The sequence below is a fragment of the Microcebus murinus genome, chromosome 7, assembly GCF_040939455.1.
Source record: "Microcebus murinus isolate Inina chromosome 7, M.murinus_Inina_mat1.0, whole genome shotgun sequence".
Taxonomy (NCBI): Eukaryota; Metazoa; Chordata; class Mammalia; order Primates; family Cheirogaleidae; genus Microcebus; species Microcebus murinus.
In genome coordinates this window covers 28,483,778-28,500,603 of record NC_134110.1, presented here as the reverse complement: position 1 = coordinate 28,500,603, position 16,826 = coordinate 28,483,778, and the positions used below count along the sequence as shown (strand labels likewise).

At 40.1% G+C, this 16,826-nt stretch overlaps 1 protein-coding gene across 23 annotated transcripts in view; it reads right to left on the bottom strand.

Annotated features, from left to right (window-relative positions):
- The window catches only part of PTK2 (protein tyrosine kinase 2), a 271,799-nt gene that overhangs the window by 28,285 nt on the left and 226,688 nt on the right, over window positions 1-16,826 (bottom strand). For all 23 annotated transcript variants that reach the window (XM_076004993.1, XM_076004982.1, XM_076004986.1 and 20 more), the window contains 4 exons: window positions 16,470-16,581; window positions 8,426-8,512; window positions 5,096-5,233; window positions 3,551-3,682 (listed from right to left, as the gene is read on the bottom strand). In XM_076004993.1, the coding sequence (XP_075861108.1) occupies window positions 3,551-3,682; window positions 5,096-5,233; window positions 8,426-8,512; window positions 16,470-16,581 (469 nt within the window). The remainder of the gene's footprint in view (window positions 1-3,550; window positions 3,683-5,095; window positions 5,234-8,425; window positions 8,513-16,469; window positions 16,582-16,826) is intronic.

Here is a 16,826-nt window from a genome sequence, read left to right as displayed (position 1 = left end):
ATTGGGTAGGCTATCTCAGAGGTCACCCAACAGAAAGCCTTAAGATCAAATGAAGGCTCAAATCACATAGTTATTAAGTAAACAAACAAACAAACAAACAAAAAACATAGTGAGAAGCACAGGAACAAGATGAGGTAGGAAAGAGACAGGGTAGGTGGCAAGAAGGTGGAGAGGCCACATCCTGAGTCCTTGGCTGTACAATTTGCACATGCTTCTCTCTGTTGCCTCAGACTTCCTGCTGACCACTCTTCTTTTTCATCTGCAACAACGGTTCTTACTTGGGTACCATTCTGTCCCCAAGTGTCCCACAGGGAACACTGTGTGGGGACATTTTGATTGTCACAATTTGGGGAAGATCCTTCTGGCATCTGGTAGATAGAGCAGGAGATGCTGCTAAATATCCTACAATGCCCACGACAATCCCCTAAACCTGGATAAAATGTCAATAGTGCAAAGGTGGAGGAGCCCTGGTCTCTAAGCAACACTTTTATTTGTTTATGCTTTATACCTTACTTTCTATGTTTAATGTATCTTATGAATTCTATGTCTCACAAGCTAAACACTACTCATAATCTATACCTAACACATTCTATTTGTTTTCTAGTTTTCTACAGCAGAAATTGACTATTCCCCTATAACACAGCAAAAGTGCATTATAGTGCTACAGAAACACACCCAAAGAGTGCCTACTTGAGACTCTGTGGGTGAGACAGAGTATAAGGATGGGCTTCTAGAAGAAAATGAGATTTAGGCTGAGGCCAAAAAGCATGAGTGGGAGTAGGCAGGTGAAGTAGGGAAGCTTATTCTAAGCAGAGGCCAAACAGGCAGGAGACATGGGCTGGCCTGGAGCACCAAGAGAGAGGCCCAGTCAGGAGCTGACTCCAAGGAAGAATGACGGGTCAGCTCACAGGGCTGACCAGAGATGGGCGTCATCCTGTGACAGCCACTGGTGGATTTTAAGTCAGAGGGGGACATTCAGAATTATTGTGTGGCTGTGGCATGAAATACAGCTTCAAGGGGACATATTTGAGACCCCAACTTAAAAAGCCTCAAGTGGAACACTCACAGTTGTCTGCCCCCAGCTCCAAACCCTCCTCCCATCGCCTCCCTCAGTGGAGTCATGACTTACCCACTCGGTCACTTGAGGGGGAAGCGTGCCCCAAGCCTTGACTGCTTCATAGTTTTCACTGCCCCATCGCAGTGGCCTCCCCATACCTCCCCAATCTTCCTCCTGCCTCTCTTAGGACATCTTCCAAACTGAAAGGGATGTAACATTTTTAAAAGAGCAAGTGGCTATCACCACTGCTTAGAAGGCTTTTGATGTTTCCTACTGCATTAAGAATAAAATCCAGGTCTCCCAACCCTACCAGGGGCTGTCTCCCTCTCCTGCCCCAGCCTTTGGCCATGCTGGCCAAGTTCCCTGCTGCAGTAGGGCCTCTGAACTTGTTGCTTCCCTTGGGCTGGAATGTACTTCTTTCTCTTTTCTCATTCTTTCTATTTGTTTACATCTTAGAGATTCTTTTTTAGACTACTTCCGCTCCCTCTCTGCCCACTGTTTTCGTTCTAACTGATGACTTGCTTTTTAACCCTTTTTGCTCTTCTCTCCCCAACTAGAACATAAGCTCCATGAGAGTGGGAGCTGCGTCTGTCTTATTCACTCTTGTGGTTTTGGAGCCCAGCACAGGGCTGGTATATAAGAGGCGCTCCATAGATATGTGTGGAGGGCGCAGCTGAGAAACGGTGATGTGGTCCAGGCAAGATGTGCATGTGGCTGCACATGAACAATAAGGGACAACAGAAGAGAAATTCAAAAGATACTTAAGGATTAGAACTAATAGGATGTGGTGACTTTGCAAATGAGTGGGAAGGTACAGAAAGGACATTTCAGGTTCTACCTTGGGGGGGGGGGGGCTGGGGAAAAGGCACAGAAAACCCAAAAGGGAAGTCAAGTTTGGTGAAGAACAATTACAAATTTAGTTTTGGACATGCTGACTTTGATGTGCTGATAAAACAGCCAAATAAGTGACCAGAAGGCAAATAACTAAATCAAAGACAGGGGTCAACTCATCTTAAACCAGTATTGTTTTGACCTTGAAACCAACAATGACAATAAATAAATCATTCTCACATAAGGCTGAGGCAGGAGAATTGCTTGAGCCCAGGAGTTGGAGGCTGCAGTGAGCTATGATGATGCCACTGCACCCAAGCCTGGGCAACAGAGCAAGACTCTGTCACAAACAAACAAACACACACCAATAAAAAAAACTATTTGGGAAAAACCCAGGAAGTCATGAACAAACTCTGGGTATGCCCTTCTTCTGATGTCATGTGGGCTTAATGCAACTCTAAGTGTAATCCCTGTGGGACAGTTTATCCAAATATACAAATGGATTATGAACATAATTTGGAAACTATCTGGAGTGCTAGAAATTTCCTACATACAGAGTATGGGTTACACGGGCTTGTATGCATCAAAACTCATCCAACTATGTACTTAAGACCTGTTTAGTTCACTGTATGCAAAGAACCTCAATAAAAAGAAAAAAACCCAACAACTACTGAACATCTTGAGCCTTGCTAGTGTGACCTATTTCCAAGTTCCGTGTGTGCACTAAGATGTCAGCCCCAACACATCCGGTAGTGAGTGCAACTTTCACATGTTCATAAATTCTGCCGAATCAGTCTGAAACATTACTTGTTGATTTAAATGTTTCTGTGCCTATAAGACTTGAAGTAATTTAAGAAACAGAGGTTGTATTCTACCCCTGTTGGTATCTAGTCCCTTAACCTAGTATTTAACACAAAGTTGGCATCAGTGAATACTTATCAAATCAAAGCCCAAGGGACCGGTAAAGTTACTGCCTTCAGATTCTGTGGAAACAATAGGATTCCAGGCTCCTCTGAGCCACATTTCTTTTCAGGCTATTTCAGGAAGACTGAAATAGCTAGTCAGGGTCCAAGGAGAATGGGGAGTGGGTTCTCACAGGCCCTTGTTCTGAGGCTAAGGGCACAGAAGTGCCTGGTAGCAGGGGCCCTGAGTTCAAAAGGACCTTTGTGTCAAATTACACAGAGACTGCTCTGTCCCCCCACTTCCTCTCTGTCCCCAAGGGACTTCTGAATGGGGTTGTTGACAAGAGCTGCATGAAGGAAGAAATTTCCCATCCATAAGTCCAGACACATCCAGTGCCCATCTGTCAAGAATGCCATGAAGGCAAAACTTTGCTGTCTTGTTACACATTCTGCAGTAGCAAAATACAACATTTTAAGTGAAAGCTGACACTTAAGTGGAAGTTGTTTCTGTGTAAACAACATGGAAATCCAAAACCCAAAGAAATGCTCACATCTCTGAGCCCATAATGTTACTACTAAAATCTTAGAAATTTATCCCTAAAAAATAATCAAGAAAATAACCCCTTCTTGCAAGTTTTAGGGACCAATGTAAAACTAACTCTCCTGCTTTGGAAAATATGAAATTTTACAATTTTTTTGCAACAGAGTCGAGTCTAACAGGGTTTACAAAGTAGAAGAAACCTTTCTGAAACACAATTACCAAAAATCTCTCTTCTTTTTCCAGCCAGCGCTGATCTTCTTCCATTTCCTGCTGTTGTCGGATCAGCCGCTCTTCCATCAGGTGGGTTGGCAACACCTGCCCGATCCCTCGCAGGTCCAAAGCTGCGGAGTCCTGGAAGAAGGGTTGAAAACACCATGTCCAGTCTTCTGAGTATAGTTAAAAGCTCTTACTTTGTTTTATGTGTCTTTCAAAACAGTTAAGCACGATAGCAAGGGTAATAGAAAGAAAGCCTCTCATACTATGCTTGTGGGAGTAACTTTTCTGGAGGTTGCAGTTTCAAGTGTGTCCAGAATCTTTAAAAAGTATACAATTGTTTAACTCATACATTCACTTGTAGAGGGGCTTTCCTAAAGAAACAATCCAAGATATGTGCAAAAAGTGCAGTTACTTATAGTAAAAAGAAATAATTTGGGGTCTGCACAGTGGCTCACATCTTTAATCCCAGCACTTTGGGAGGTTGAGGCAGGAGGAGCACTTGAGTTCAGGAGTTTGAGACCTGCCTAGACAACGAGAAAGACTCTGTCTCTGCAAAAAATAAAAAATTAGCCAGGCATGATAGTTGAAGTGTACAGTCCCAGCTACAAGGGAGAATAAAGTGGGAGGGTTGTTTGAGCCCAGGAGTTTGAGGCTGCAAGAACTGTGATCAGGCCACTGTACTTCATAGCTGGGTGACAGAGGGAAAATTTGTCTCTTAAAAATAAATAATAAAAAAAAAAATTGGGAAGTTTGCTGGGCATGGTGGCTCACACCTGTAATCCTAGCCCTCTGGGAGGCTGAAGTGTGAGCAATGCTTGAAGTCAGGAGTTTGAGACCAGCCTGAGCAAGAGTAAGAACCCCATCTCTACTAAAAATAGAAAAAATTAGCTGGGCATGGTGGCACATGTCTGTAGTCCCAGCTACTTGGGAGGCTGAGGAAGGAGGATCACTTGAGCCCAGGAGTTTGAGGTTGCTGTGAGCTAGGCTGACACCATGGCACTCTAGTCCGGGCAACAGAGCAAGACTCTGTCTCAAAAAAAAAAAAAAAATTGGAAAGTAAAATTAAATTAGAGGTTTAAATATGGTACATATTATGAGATTATGGAGTAAACAGCCATTAAACAGGTTTACTCCAAGGAGTAGCAAACAACTATAGATGCTCTTTGAGGCAGACAAACAATTTCTAATACTGTAGCAGTGGTTCTTGGTTTTATCAGGAAAATTTAGTAAAAATTAACATGGTCCACAGAACTGCAGGCTCTGTCTTTCTGTTTATTCCTTGGCCTCATGAATATGCTAATTATACTCAACTTAGGGATCAGCCTTTCAAATAAATGGACTAATGAATGGACTAATGCTGCATTTCTCCTTGGGTATTTCTTTTAGTAAAAAAAAATTCACAAAGCCAAAAAGCATTTGAGTAGATGGAATATCTTGATTTCAGAATTGAGTCATCAAAATCAAGAAATTTTGAGATTTAGAAATAAAAGGTATCTTAAGCCATGCTTCATAAATTAACAAACTGAAGCACAAGAACATGCAATTTACCTCCATGCTGGGTTGCCACATTGATATCTCCTGAGGTCTATGATTCCAAGACTCTGTTTGGTCCAAAAGAGATGCTTGACCTGGGTAGATGCTGCCAGCCATGGCTGTGATTCCATGTGAACCAGGGTAGCCAGAGACCTGTGAATGAGTCAGGAGGCAAGTAAATGTTCTGCCACAGTTCAACTTCTGCACAGTTCTGCCTTACAAAGGTCAGGAAGGAACTCAAATTGCGGAGAATATTATGGTTGGCAGAATAATGGGTCCCCCTAAGATGCCCATATTCTAATCCCTTGAACATGTGACTATGTTCCTTTACATGATAAAAGAGACATGTGACTATAAATCAAGGACCTTTAGATGGGAAGACTACCCTGGATTATCTGAGTGGGTTCAATATAATCATAGGTTCCTCAAAGTGCAAGAGGGAAGCAGAAGAGGACAGAGAGGGAAATGTGACCACTGAGGAATGGTCAGAGACCCTAACACTTCTGGCTTTGAACATGGAGTAAGGGAACTATGAGCCAAGAGGTGCAGGTGGCACAGAATCTGGTAAGGCAAGCAAATGGATCTTCAACTAAAGCCTCAAGAAAGGTAATTTGTTATGGCTGCATTAGACAACTAATTCAAATGTGTACTAAAAAATAAGAAATTATTTACTTTGCAATTTTCACTTATCAGGATGCTGACAGCAGACCATCCCTGGATGCAGAAGCAATAGGAAGACACAAAAATGGCTGAGCCATGCTCTGCTTTAGAACTCCCCTTTCTTGACCAACCTACCACCCCTCAACAAGAACAACAAAAAAACAAAACAAAAACAACCAAAACCCACAGAGAACCCCAAATATTTGTCCTCTAGTGAATGAGGGGCAGATAGAGGAAGAAGTCATACCTTCAAGTTCTAACAATGATGACTAAGGCAAAGAGCAGACATTTGGTTGGATGTGAAGAAAAATTTCAAGGCAGAAGGAAAATAAGAGGGTTTCTTTATGTGGTTCCTTCTCTCAATCAAGAGAAAGAAAGCAGAATCAGTATTTGTTTCCACAGCTCCTTAGTCTAGTAATTGTATGGCTGGGGTTATTGGTTAATGAGATAAAGCACAGCGAAATCCATATTTCTAAATATCAACACACCCTTCAACCAGGGTTTCGTGTATTTTTTAGGTTTCTAGACATTAATTTATACCAAAGTTCCATATGGACAACATGAAATCAATAAATTTTCAAGTATGGTATACAGGTAGTTCTCATATTCTCACAGTTTATTTGAATGGAAATATCTTAGTAATAAAATGTACTAAATACAAAATGCTCTATCACTACTATTTTGGGGGGGGAAAGGGATGTATTACTGCCAGAAAGCTTTTAGGAATTTTCACAACAAAGAGGTTTCATATGATCTAAGGCAGTTTTCTAAATAATACCAACCATGTGAAAGGATCAGTGTGTACTTTAGGCTATAAAGGAACATGAAACAACACCAGGAAATGTCTTATAGCTGGTCTTATTTACAAAATAGGAAAATTTTGGGCTTGGGAGTTATACAGTTGTTCAATGAAAAAAAAGTGTGTTTTACTATATTCTCTACTCATTTCTACAAACGTAAAGAGAAATCCCTATTCTCAGGTGCTTTTATAGCAGTGGTGATAGATAGCCACCAACATCAGTATTAGAGCCCCAAGTTGTGCCACTAGGCCACCCCACAGGTCTGTCAGGACACAAAGAGTACTTGCTCTGCTAACAGGCTGTCTCACTAAGCAGGTGCTACCATGTTTTCTCTAGACAATGCCAATAATCATTCCGCTCAGGGTCCTTCTGCTGTTTGCTAGAACTCAGAGTATCTTAGCAATCACAGATGTGGGGTTTCTTTCCTTAGGCCACTACATCCTCTGACTGCTCTGACCACTGTCCTGGATTAGGGTTCTGGTTCCTTCAAGCATGGAGTTGGTAATCTAGACTGACCAAGATGGAAAGGGCCTGTGAGCTCCTCCCAGAAGTAAAGGGAATACTTATTCATCTCCAGGTTCCCAATGCCTAGAAGAGTGCTGGGCACAGAGTAGAGGGACATTCAGTGTCATCTTGCTTAATGAACAGATGCACTAGAGACCTTGAACGATTCACTTCCCTTCCTCCAGACAAGTATCTCAAACAGTATTGCCCAGAACATGGATCTGAGTCATCTACCCCAGAACCACCTGGGACTACTTGCTAACAATGTGATATTCTTCGGCGTCACTGCAGAATAAGTATATTAGAATCTGAAGGCAGTAAAGAGACTGAAATTTACCCAGTTTCACTGTTCTAAGCTACCACAGCCATATGGTCTTGTCTTTTCTAATAAGAAACAGGTCCTACATTCATCTTTGTTACCCTAGTACCAATAGTTAAGAATTTTTGCCCACACTGACCCAAAAGAGCCTTAATTTAAACCCTGTTCTCAATAACTCTGTGAAGAAGGAAGGAAAGAAAAAGTACTGATCCTCTTGACAGGATTTTCACTCTCACAGACATTACAATGAGTAAAAAAACCTGAAACCAAAAAAGCATATACTATATGATTCCATTTATATAAAATTCTACAACAGGGATAAAGAATCTCTGGTACTAGAAATCAGAAGAGTGGCTGCTTCTGAGGCAGTAAGTGACTTATGGAAAGGGACACAGGGAACTTCTTGGGGTTACAGAAATGTTCTCCATCCTGACACGGGATGGAATACACTTGTGTGTGCTCTGTTCAAAGCTAAGACCTGTGTGTTTCACTGTAAGTAAATTATACCTCAATAAAAGCTAATACCATTTTCTCAAAAATAAAAACAAACAAAATTATTTCCTTTGCTTTAGATCCCTTTCTTTCAAGAATAATCTTTTCTAGTTTATATAGGTATTTGTCTATCAGTCTAACACTCTTTCTATACTTGCCCATACTGGCATATCATTTGGTTTCTGTTAAGCAATTTTGAATTTTACTCTTGCCTTCCAGCAAAGCTGCCCAGTTCAGCATTACCTCTGCATAGTGTATGTCCACTGGATTCACTTTGCCCTTCCTTTATTACAAGAACAAGCAGAAGACAAAGGGTCTAAGAACTGTTGGAGGAACTTGTCCCACCTACTATAAGACTAAGTAAATAATGAATGCCTCCTGCATGGGGTGTCAAGACAACACTCACTCAGATAACAATTAGGGCGACCACTTTCTTAGCTTTCTACTAGCTAAATCATACTCATAAATACACAATAATAATAAAAAAAGAAACATATATAATGTACTTCCTTACCCCAAAAAGGCTGAAGAATCAAATAACAAATTTTGTATCTGTAATGACTAGTATACCTGGTAATGATTGGTCTGTACCATGTGCTGTGGGCTTGGATAAAATCCTTCGCTGGACCGTGGGCTGGGATAACCAGGTCTGCTGGGCTGTGAACAAATCAACAGAGCATTATATAAACAAATCTTTTGATTGTGATAAATCTATGTTTTATGAAAAGAATAGAAAAAGATTATTTCTCTAATAGATAGAGCTTAGTTGAAAAGAATGATAAAAGAGTGCTAAGACATTTCAATGGGGAAGGAATACTCTTTTCAATAAAAGATGCTTTGACATCTGGATAGCCACATGTGAAAAAATGAAGTTTGATCTCTTCCTTAAAACATACACAAAAATTAACTCAAAATGGATCACAGACCTAAATGTAAAAAGCTAAAAACCCTAAAATTATTAGAAGGAAACATAAAAGTAAATCTTTGTGACCTTGGGTGAGGCAATGTTTTCTTAGCTCTGATACCAACAACACAATTGATAGAAGAGAAAAACAGACATACTGGACTTTACCAAAATTAGCAACTTTGATGTTGCAAACAATACCATCAAGAAAGTAAAAAGACAACCTAAAGAATGGAAGAAAACACTTGCAAATACTTATCTGATAAGAGATTCATATCCAGAATATATAAAGAATTCTGGTAAGTCAACAATGACAAATAATCCAATTAACACACTAACTACCATGTGAGTTGTATTTAACTCACGCTGGTTTTGAGCTGGGGGCCTTGTGAAGTATATATAACTCACAGGTCTCTTTACCTTGAAAGCTGCATGACATGCAGGCAACTCATGCTGCCGTGCCGTAGCACACATGGTACATGATGGGTGGCCCCCTGGGCAAAACCCTGTAGTTGGTTCGTGAAAATCTTACTTGTTGATGTTCTTATTGTTACAATTAATATTGACAATTTAATTCTAAAAACATGGATTAAATGAACAGAAGTCAATAAATTTCATTTTTCTATTTATGTTTACCTTTAAATTACACTTAAGCATGACAAGAAAAATGCTTTATTTTTATGAACTATTTTTCAAGTTTTCATATTACTAATTTTTAAGTTTTTATATTAATTTTTTATTGAAAGAAACACAGAAAACAATAAAAACAACCATTTTTTCATTAAATTAGAAAGGATCATTTTGTTTTCCAAGTTTTTATTCCACTTTTGTAATAAAATACTGTGGCCCTAAGGAAAAAAATTTTTTTTCTAGTGTGGCAGTCAATGTGCTAAAAAGTGGACAAAGGATTTGAGTAGACCCAAAGAAAAACAAATGGCCAGAAAGCACATTTTGAAAAGATGCTCAATACCACTCAGCATCAGGGAAATGTAAATCAAAACCATAGTAAGCTACTGTTTTACAACCAGTAGGACAGTTATAATAAAAAGAGAAAATATAATAAAAAGTGCCAACAAGGATGTGGAGCAACTGGAACCCCTGTGCATCCCTGGTGGGAATATAAAATGGGGCAGTCATTGTGGAAGATGGTATGGATATTCCTTAGAAATTTAAACATAGAATTTACTATATGATCCAGCAATTCCATTTTCAGTCATATACTCCAGAGAAATGAAAACATACGTCCACACAAAAAGATGTACATGAACTACGTGGGAGGCTAAGGTGGGAGAACACCTGAACCCAGAAGTACAAGGCTAGCCTGGGCAACACAGTGAGATCCCATCTCCAAAAGCATAAAAACTAAAACCATGTACATGAACATTCTTCATAGCATTATTCATAATAGCTAAAAAGTGGGAACAATCCGTGTCCATCAGCTGATGAATGGATAAACAAAATTGAGTAAACTCATAAATGAATTATTATTTGGTAATTAAAAGGAAATGAAGTACTGACACATGCTACTACATGGATAAACTCTGAAAATATTATAAGTGAAAAAAGCCAGTCACAAAGAACCATATACTATATGATCCATTTATGAAATGTCCAGAAGAGGGAAAAATCAAAAGAGACAGATGATAGATGAGAGGTTGCCAGGGATCAGAAGGAAGAGAGGACTGCTAATGGGTGCAGGGTTTCATTTTGGGGTGATAAAAATGTTCTAAAATTGATTGTGGTGGTGGTTAGACAACTCTCTGAATACACTAAAAATGTTGAACTGCACACTTTAAATGTGTAAATTGTATGGAATGCAAGTTGTACTTCAATAAAGCTATTAAACTATCATCAATAACAAAAAGGGATGCTAAACACGCTGGGCCTGAGAGACTTGAGTGACCTCTTATCCAGAGAGCTGGGATCTGGAAGTGGGCACTTGTTCTGCTCTGCTACTTCCTGGTTGTGCAGTCATGGTCCTGTAATTATACTGACTGCCTTCTATTTCCTCACCCACGAAATGGGTATTGAGGTAGAAGAGCTCTAGAGTCACTTACAGCTTTAAAATTCTCATTTTGTTTGTGGGTTAAATGAATTCAAATTTCATAGCAAAAGAATGACTTAGTCTGAACTAGAAGGCTAAAAGAAAAGTTAATAAACGGCTTCTAAAACTTAAGGGTTTTTTTTTTTGTTGTTTTTGTTTTTGTTTTTTTTTTTTTGAGACAGAGTCTCGCTTTGTTGCCCAGGCTAGAGTGAGTGCCGTGGCGTTAGCCTTGCTCACAGCAACCTCAAACTCCTGGGCTCGAGCGATCCTTCTGCCTCAGCCTCCCTGGTAGCTGGGACTACAGGCATGCGCCACCATGCCCGGCTAACTTTTTTTATATATATATCAGTTGGCCAATTGATTTCTTTCTATTTATAGTAGAGACGGGGTCTCGCTCTTGCTCAGGCTGGTTTTGAACTCCTGACCTTGAGCAATCCGCCCGCCTCGGCCTCCCAAGAGCTAACTTAAGGGTTTTAACAAGGCAGAAACCAATTTTTTTTCCAGCCAAGTTAAGACCAGAAAAAAAGGAAATAGATTTAAGTCCCACCAGGCATAAGGGAGTAAAGCAAACTCCTCAGTGCCTGTGTCTCTTTCCCATGGTCCTGGACAAACACATGCTCTGCTCTAGTTCAGTCCACAGTATGTTAGGTCTCTAAAATTAGTCTCATTTCCCCACAGCTTTGCTTATACTGTCCCCTCTGCATGGAATGTCTCCTCCCTCAATCTGCAGAGCACTTCATACCCCGTCAGTCTTCCAAATGTTACTTCTTTCACAGAGCAGCTCCTGCTGATTTCGCCAGTGTTAAACACAAGCCCTCTGCTCTTCTCCATAGGTCTTTTTCAAATCCTGACGTAGGTTGCAGGTGCCCCTGTACTTGCTCTAGCTCTGCTATTATGAGCCATTAAATTCCTGAGGGCAGGAAATCCTTCCTTATCCCTTAGCTCTGTCACATTTCAACAGTGTCCTAGTACTCTAAACTAAGTATGAGCATGAATTCCTCAAAGACTCCCAAAACAGGAAAGGGGCTGTTGTTCTAAGCTTTTCTCTACTGTGCACTAGGGCAGCAATTTCCAAAGTGTGTTCCATGTAGCCCAAGGGACTACCCTCCAGACCTATGTTTTTTAAAGGTTTAATTTGAAAAAGTGGTTGTGCTGAGTTAACAGGGGTTAAAAAGAGTCTGACTACCTCTGTACTCTGACATTTAAGTGGCAACAGCTGTTTTAAAGGTGAGTGTTACTATGTAAGCCTTAATAATGGTTGTATGGGAATGGTTTCCTGGAGCAAGTGCTCTTGGAGCCCAAGACTGAAAAGATCCAGAGCCAAAAATTAGGGCACTAAACAGAGCTGACAGCTATGCAGTTACATCCCTGACTCACATTTGTTAGTGTAAGTAACACGGGTAAAAATAAAAACGATTGCCATTTATTCATCCTGTGTACGGCAACTACATACTTAACATACAATTTGATAATTTTAACAACAATGCTATGAAGCAATATTACTGCCCCCATTTTACAGAAGCTCAGAGAAATCAGGCAATTTAAATACAGCAGGTAATGGCAGAACTGCCTGACTCCAAAATCTGCTTTGCCATGATGCTATTCTATGACAAGTGCACTTTTTTAAAATTAATTTTTTTTATTTCAGCATATTATGGGGGTACAAATGTTTAGGTTATGTGTGTTGCCTTCCCCCCCTTGACAAGTGCACTTTTGACTCACCGAATAAAAACGAACATATAAAAGAAAAAGATCAGAAAATGATAAAAGCTGTATAAAGTATTTTACAGTTACTCAAATACTTAAAAGGTAGCAAATGATAAAACAAGCTTTCATTTCAAAATAAAAATAACAGGTAAAAAGAAGAAAATGTTTTACAACAGACAAAATAATTGCACAAAGGACACCACAAAATCAAATTTTGCTAACCACCAGCCATGGTCAACGCAAACGCATTGGTAAAACAGCTCTACTTAGGTTCTCTACAAATGTTGGTCCTGAAGGCGGGCAAGCTCTAAGCCAGATTGCCATTGTTTGTGGTTATGGCGCTTCACCTCTCTGTGCCTCCCTACTGTCAGCGACAAAAAGGGGACAATAATAGTAGCTATCTCCTAGAGCTGTCATGAAGATTAAATAAGCTAGTAAACATCAAGGTCTTTGAGAATGGCTTTCATGCAAGTATCCAAAAGTGTCACCTGCTACTAAATACTATGAATTAGCAGGGCCAAGACACCTCCTCTCAGACAGAAACCAGGGTTTTAATAAAGGAAAATGTGGAACCAAGGAAATCTTTACTGAAATCCTTCAGAGTAAGGAAGGATAAAAAGGAAGAAGCTGATATACAGTCAGCCCTACTTATCCAAGGGTTCCATATCTGGGGATTCGACTAATAGTGGATTGAAACCATACAGAAAAAAACAACACTACAAATAAAAAGATACAGTATAACAACTATTTATGTTGCATTTACATTGTATTAGGTATTATAAGTAATCTAGAGATATTTTAAAGTATATAGGAGGATGTACACAGGCTATATGTAAATATGCCATTTTATAGAAGGAATCTGAGTGGCTGGCCGTGTGGCTTACACCTGTGATCCCAGCACTCTGGGAGTCTGAGGTGGGAGAATTGCTTGAGGACAGGAATTCAAGACTAGCCTGGGCAACACAGCTAGACTCTGTCTCTATAAAAAATAAGAAAAATTAGCTGAGCATGGTGGTGGGTGCCTGTAGTCCCAGCTACTCAGGAGGCTAAGGCAAGATGATCGCTTGAGTTAGGAGTTTGAGGCTGCAGTGAGCTATACTGGTGCCACTGCACTCTAGCCTGAGCAACAGAGTGAGACCCTGTCTCTAAGAAAAAAAAATGTGGAAAACAACCCAGAGTGGAAGAAGGTATTTGTACCATATATATCCAATGAGAAGCACCTGGGGATTTTGGTATCATTCCCTCACAGATGTTGAGGGATGAATGCATTTGTGAGGGTGCTTCTTATGCTTGCAACAATTGGCATTAGGGTAGAGGCCAGGCAGATGAGATTTTTGGCAATGAGAGGACAGGCCTAAACAAAAGGACTTGTTCCACCATCACACAGGACTTTCTGATGTCTCTCTCTACTTTATATAAGTAAAACAACATCAACAATTCTGCCAACTGAACATAGAATAAATGGTTTCACAGATTAATACAAATGATAGTTTATCAGACATCGAACTTTCCAGAATAGCAACTACTGTGTATACTGATAAATTTATTTCATATAAAATTTACCAAGATTTTTCTCACCATTTTAGCAAATCACATCACTAAGACCAATGAAATACATTATCAGTTGTGGCTGTGGGGCCTGCATTTGTAGTTGTGGTATTCACGGTGAGTCCATAAACAGTGCAAGCACCGGACTATATTACCACGTCCCCCAGTACACTCAGACCTTAGTGTTTTATGCATACAAGCATAATGTTACCAAAAATTACTTTCCTTTTCCTTTTCCTGTATATAGGTCTCCTAACACAAGTATCCTTACACTGGGATATTTTGAAAGCAGTACGTCATTCTATTACCTATGTATTTTATTTCGGGATTAGTAAATGAGACATTAAAAATTTTATATAAATGGAGGGCTGGGTTTGATTAGGATTGAAGGACACTCGTGTTTTTCTTTTCTTTTTTTTTTTTTTTTTTGAGAAGGGTCTCGCTTTGTTGCCTAGGCATAAGGGCAGTGGTGTAATCTCAAACTCCTGGGCTCGAGTGATCTTCCTGCCTCAGCCTCTGGAGTAGCTGAGACTACAGACATACACCACCATTCTTGGCTAATTTTTTCTATTTTTTGTAGAGATGGAGGTTTTGCTATGTTGCTCAGGCTAGTGTTGAACTCCTGGCTTCAAGTGATCCTCCTGCCTTGGCCTCCCAAAGTACTAGGATTACATGCATGAGCCACTGTACCTGGCCTTGAAGAACACTGTTTCAAAGCTGTTCTGAGGCAGCTATTCTCCAACACTTTATTTTCAGGACAGTTTTACACTTTTAAAAATGACTGAGGACTCCAAGAGTTTTTGTTTATTTGGAATATATCTACCAATATTTATATTATTAGAAATTAAAATAGACAAACATATGTATAAATTCACTCAGAAATATTAACAAACCCAGCACGTTTAAGAAAAATACCTATTTTTTCCAAAACAAACGAACAAAAACCAAAAGAAGAGTATCTTTTACAGTTATGTAAATCTCTTTTTATGTCAGGCTTAATAGGAAGCAGCATATTCTCTTATTTGCTCCTATAGTTTGTTGTGATGTGCTGTGTTGCTGCAGTAGCTAAAGAAAATCTAGCCTCGGGAGGAGGGGATGGACATACATACATAATGAGTGGGATGCCACCATCTGGGGGATGGACATGCTTGAAGCTCTGACTCGAGGGGAGTGGTAAGGGCAATATACGTAACCTGAACAATTGTGCCCCCATAATATGCTGAAATAAAAAAGAAAAAGAAAAAAGAAAATCTAGCCTTACACAGCCATGTAACTAAAGAAGGGAAAGGTATTTTGATAATTTTTAGGGCACAGTTGAGGATATTGTTATTGGATACTACTCTAAAACTCAACATGAGGTAGTTACATTTTTTTTTTTTTTGAGACAGAGTCTCACTCTGTTGCCCAGGCTACAGTGCTGTGGGTGTCAGCCTCACTCACAGCAACCTCAAACTCTTGGGCTCAAGCAATCTTTCTGCCTCAGCCTCCTGAGTAGCTGGGACCACAGGCATGTACCACCATGCCCAGCTAATTTTTTCTGTATATTTTTAGTTGTCTAGCTAATTTCTTTCTATTTTTGGTAGAGACAGGGTCTTGCTCTTGCTCTTGCTCAGGCTGGTCTCAAACTCCTGAGCTCAAATGGCTTGGACTCCCAGAGTGCTAGAATTACAGGCATGAGCCACTGTGCCCAGCTGAGGTAGTTTCTTAAAGGTGAGTTGCAATGTGGAATTTGAGACCATATCCGTATCTGTTACATTTAAAATCCATTACTTATGTACAATTGAGAAGGCACCAGTAAAGGAGCTAAACGTGAGTGGGCAGGCAAGGCTTAAGGATGCTGCCGGCAGATCTTTCTAAGGCAACAAAAGGAAATACAGTGTGTTTTTTCCCCCTCATACAAACCCAGCCACTAGCCAGAATAAGAAAAAGGCAAAAAAAGTATACAAAGTTCTCAACAAAACAAAAGGAATATGGTCAAGTAGAAATAGGCTCAGTTTTAAATAAAGCAAAATATAAAGTGTCCGTGGTATAGTTTGATGTTTTAATCCACATTTGATTAGGAAGATTTCTGACAACCAACAAAGAAATAACCTCCCCCAAGTAGGCAGCCCATTTAGTCTCATGATGTAGAGGAGGGGAAGGGAGGAAGAAAAGGAAGAGCATTTTAAGATGACATCTGATCCAATTGCTCATAGCTTAAAACAGCCTCTACTTGCCATGCAAATTCAGATCATGAGTGTACATGAGGCTAATATGCAGAGGAGGCGCAAATAAGAAACCTTACGCTGGGGTTGTAACTATTACTCTTAAATAACCTGATGTTGGAGTTTCTTCTCATAGAAAATAGCTGCCTACATCATAAATCTCAAGTTAGCAGCATAACCCCAAAGTTGGGGTGGGCACACAGCTACCTTAGGTGGCGCTTCATCAGACCCTCCAGAGTCCCAGGACACTGTGGCCTGTCTTCGGGACTCCATCCTCATCCGCTCTTCTTGTTGAGCCTTCTCTTCCTCCAGGATCGTGCTAGAGAGACAACACATGGTTTTAAGGGGAGCTGACAACCAGAGTTAGCCTTCAGACCCCACCCTGACTTATCTAAGGAACCCCAGCTGGCTAACAGACGATAACAATAAAGAAAGGATCCTATGCACAGGGGGAAAGAAGGATCAGATTTCTAAATCTTCACAAAATGACTTTTAGAACAGCCTTGATCTGAATGGGCAAGTCCATTTAAAGCATAGCCATAGGTGAAAAAAAGACAGCTGTTG